The sequence below is a fragment of the Mesoplodon bidens genome (assembly GCF_964165515.1).
Source record: "Mesoplodon bidens genome assembly, chromosome: 1".
Lineage (NCBI taxonomy): Eukaryota > Metazoa > Chordata > Mammalia > Artiodactyla > Ziphiidae > Mesoplodon > Mesoplodon bidens.
In genome coordinates this window covers 48,633,160-48,637,446 of record NC_138176.1, presented here as the reverse complement: position 1 = coordinate 48,637,446, position 4,287 = coordinate 48,633,160, and the positions used below count along the sequence as shown (strand labels likewise).

Here is a 4,287-nt window from a genome sequence, read left to right as displayed (position 1 = left end):
TTTTGAAATGGACTCTAGTTGAAATGCTGTGCCCTTTGGAGGGTGCGTTCCCCGTCCCTTCTCACGGCCCTCCCACCTCCGCACGCTTCCTTCCCCGGCCCTCATCCTCTCTCCCTGCCCCCGTGGCTGTAGTCCTAATGGCCTGGAAAGGAGCAGCTGTGGTGCCGGAGGTGAGTGCAGGGCTGGGCACATCCCCTCCAGCTCATTGCTTCTCTGACCGTGACTGTGACGGAAGCACCTTGACATGGGGTCTTGGACTTGCACTACTGTCCCAAGTGCTCCGTCCCTCCTCCTCTGGCTCTTGCTCCTTCACTTGGCCCTGGGCCCACCTTTTCTCCAGCAACTCCTCATAAAAGATCTGGCAGCTGAAGCCCTCTTGGATGCCCTTCTGGGCGTGCTCCAGCAGCACCTCCAGCGTGGGGAAGACCCGGCAGCAGGCCACACACCACAGCCCGTGGTTGGTGGTGACCAGCCAGCCCGGGGTGGCCCGCAGCTCCTGCAGGCAGCACTCCAGGGGCACCAGTAGCTCCGTGTCGTCCAGCTCTGGGCGGGTGTTGTTCTTGCCGGGTTCCAGTTCCCAGCGCAGGTCGGTGTTGGAAGCCATCTCAAAGGAGGAGCCTTTCCTCCTCTGCCTCTTGATGAACTCTGCTTCGTGGATGCGGGGCTGCCGACGGACCAGCTCAAAGCCACAGTTGGTCTCCCAGGCCACGGCCACACGCTGCACGGTCTTCCCATGGGTGTAGAAGGTGCACATGCTTTGCCGGGCAGTGTCCTCGCCGCCACACGTGCTGGAAGAGCAAGACTGGTACTGGGAGTAGGACTGGTCCTCGGAGGAGGACCGGGATGACCAGGCTGGCTGCTCCAGCCCAGCACACCCCGACCCTTGCCCGAGAAGTAGATGTCCTCCTCGTGGGGAACAGCCAGGCCAGGCCGCGGAGATGGCTCCTCTCTCTTAGAGGTCTCTGGGAGGCGGAAGGACATTTTCATCGGTGCTGAGGCATCCGTGCCACAACCCACCTCAGGTCTCTGAAAGGATGCAGGCTCCAGGGGCCCCTGGGCAGGTACTTTCTTCTCCCTGGGCCTGTTTCCCCATAACGTGGGGATGAAATGCCTTTCTCTTGGGGCGAGGATAAGGATCAAATGTATAAACAGATATATCTTAAAGTTATGGATGTGATGACGGGGATCAAATAATGTATGAATGTAATATCCAAGGCCTTGACTAAACCCGAAAAGGCCATCAACTGCTGAATACAGACTGTGCGACACCTACCCACACAGGGCAATCCTCTTTGTTGATAAGAAGGAATAAACTACTGTTACATGCGAAACATGGATGAGTCTCTAATGCATTCTGCTAAATGAAAGAACTCAGGGTAAAAAGGTCATAGAGTATTTGATTCCATTTAGATGACATTCTAGAAAAGGCAAAACTATAGGGAGAGAGAACAGAACAGGGGTTACCGGAAGCCAAGGGCAGCAGGGGAACTGACCGCAAGGGGTCACTAAGAACTTTTAGAGGGTGATGAAAATATTCTGCATCATGATCTTTGTGGTGGTTAAACAAATGTGTACATGTCAGAATTCTCCAAACTGTACACAAAATCGGTGAGGTTTGTGTATTTAAATCACAGCTCAATAAAACCAGTTTAGAAAGCCAGACTTGGGAAGTGCTTTGGCCAGGCCACTCAGCCCAACCTTCCCCCTGGCATTTGTAACATGTCTCGTCTTCCCCCAGGGGCATCTCACCCTTTCCTTGAATATCCATTGGATCCCGTCACCATATAAGTACTAAGTGCTTGCCACATTTTAACTCATTTAATATTAAAAAAAAAACCCTAAGAAATTCCACTGTTATGATTTTTGACAAATTAAGTAACTGAGGCACAGAACATTGAAATGATTGATGGAGCCAGAGCTGGTGCCAGTCACTCAGTCCCAAAAGCCGGTGTGACCCTTAGGTGCTGCCCACGGTCACTTCAAATTGATGTTCTAGATTAACTTTAATCCATTTATTATAAAGGAATTTTTTACATCACTGCTGAAATCACAGAACTGACATGTCAATTCTGGTTTTTTCAAAGCACATTAAAATATATGACTAACATTTTAGGATTTCATCCTCATACCTTCTGAAATCACCTCATGTGCTCACAACAGCAGCCTCAGTCAGACCCACATCCATTTTTATGGTCAACAAAGCACTTTGGTGACAGCACCGAGGGGCAATCTGGTGCCTTCCCTCCCCTTCCCCTCCAGGACCACCCTCTCAGGGACACATCAGCCACACCCCTTCTTTCGACCTACCTGACCAGTGCACTTCCACGCTCTCCTCCATGGACCCTGGGCTGGCCAGGCTGAGGGTGGTCCCGTCCGTTGGTGACTGTTCTCCCCTATGGTCCATGAAGTGACGCTTCATGATGACACCAGTGCCCAGGGACTCAGAGCTCCAGCTGTTGGGTGAGAGTAGGCTCGGGCAGTGCTGAAGCCCTCCACTGGCCCCAGGCCGAGGGGCCGCTAGGCATCCATGGTCACTAGGCTCTTGGCTTTATTCTGTGGCCTCATCAGTGACACTGGTCTGTTCTGTGACCCATGGCAAGGACAGAGTCCCAGCCAGGATGCCAAGAGAGGCTCCCCACCAGGATCTCATTCCCTGTCGGGACCTTTCCTGCTTTGTGTATTGTCAGGGACTCAAACATAAAGCACAGACACACACACATATAAACACATGTACACACAAATAGACACAAACACCTAAACACACACACAGACACTTACACACATGTGGACACATGTATACTCATACCGACACACACATAATCACTCAGGCACACATACACTCAAACATACATAAACACACACATTTAAACACGCAGAAACATACACACACATACAAATTCAGACCACATTCACTTAACCACACACATGCTCACATACGGACTATCATCACCCAACATCAAAGTGGGCCTACCTTGAACTGTTGCAGCAGCAGGCGACCTGAAATCTTGCCTCCCCACCACTACTCCAGTCGCCACTGCTGCCTCATGAGGGCTCTTGGAGCTCCGTGGCCTGGGTCCCCAGGCACCTCCTCAAGTCTCCCCCCTCTCTGCTCACCCTCGCTCAGCTCCAGGGACTCAAACATACCAGGGATGCTCCTGCCTCTGGGCTTTGCGTTTGCCCTACCTTCGGCCAGAAGCGCCCTCCCCTAGGGCCCGCATGGCTCACTCTGTCACTGCAATCTCTGCTGAAACAGCTCAGAGCCACCTAGCATCCATCACCCTCAGACTCTATAACATGTGCATGTATATGCATAACAACTTCCCTGCATTCATCTGCTTCTTCCTAAATGTCAGCTCCATGAGGAGAGAGACGTCATTCATTTCCCCCTCTATATCCCTAGCATCTGGAATACATTGACACATTAACAAGCATTCTAGAGATAATTGTCAGATTAATGAATAAATAAATGATGAACACGTTGGACAGTACTTGGATGAGCTGACAGGGGCCTGCCTGCCTAGGGGAGCTGCCTTCTTTCTACCCCTCAGATCCCTGTAGCCCCAAGGCAGGCTGGTTCTCACCCCACAACTCGGAGTCCCCTCCTGCTTCTCCACCTGCACAAACCTCACTCCACACACAATCACTCTGACACATCTTCCAGCTTGCCGTCTCTCTCTGCTCCAGGATGTCTTAGGATTTGAAGATATTTCCTCCAAAACACTTCTCCCCATATACCCCCAACCCCTGCTCAGTCTCACCAACTCTATTCCTCTGGATCTCAAATTCTCAACAGCTCAAAAGGTGATAGATTGAAAACAATCCCAATATCCTGAAGGCAACACCAACACCATCAGCACAGCCAGCATCTAGGAATATACTCCTCTCCAGAACTAGAAGCCACTATGTAAAGGAAAATACCACAGAGCTTTATTGAGCAATGGAAAGTCACACTTGCACCTACAAAGAGACAATGTTCCCTGGCAGGAAGAGGAAACACTGCAAATGTATTCTTTCTTGCCTTTAAAGACAAGGGGTACTAGCACAAAAATTAAATAGATCAATGGAAGACAAAGATAGTCCCGAAAAAGATCACATGACCTATTTGAATTTTTTAAGAGATAAAGTAAATAACAAAAGTCTGGGAGGAAAAAAAATGATGCTGAAAACTTTTATTCACTTTAAAAAAATCAACTTTGGTATCACCTCATATAAGACAGCTAAGACTATTTTTTATGGCTCTGGGGTTGCTTTTTAATTTAAAATGTTTAGAAAGAAAATATAAGTTAA

At 49.7% G+C, this 4,287-nt stretch overlaps 1 protein-coding gene across 1 annotated transcript; it reads right to left on the bottom strand.

Moving 5' to 3' along the window:
* Positions 1–202: 202 nt before the first annotated feature.
* FAM170B (family with sequence similarity 170 member B) lies at positions 203–2,419 on the bottom strand (the record flags this gene model as incomplete). The annotated part of the gene is given in 3 exon segments (XM_081248378.1): positions 203–853; positions 856–962; positions 2,308–2,419. Coding segments are annotated over 3 exon segments (870 nt in total).
* Positions 2,420–4,287: the final 1,868 nt, after the last annotated feature.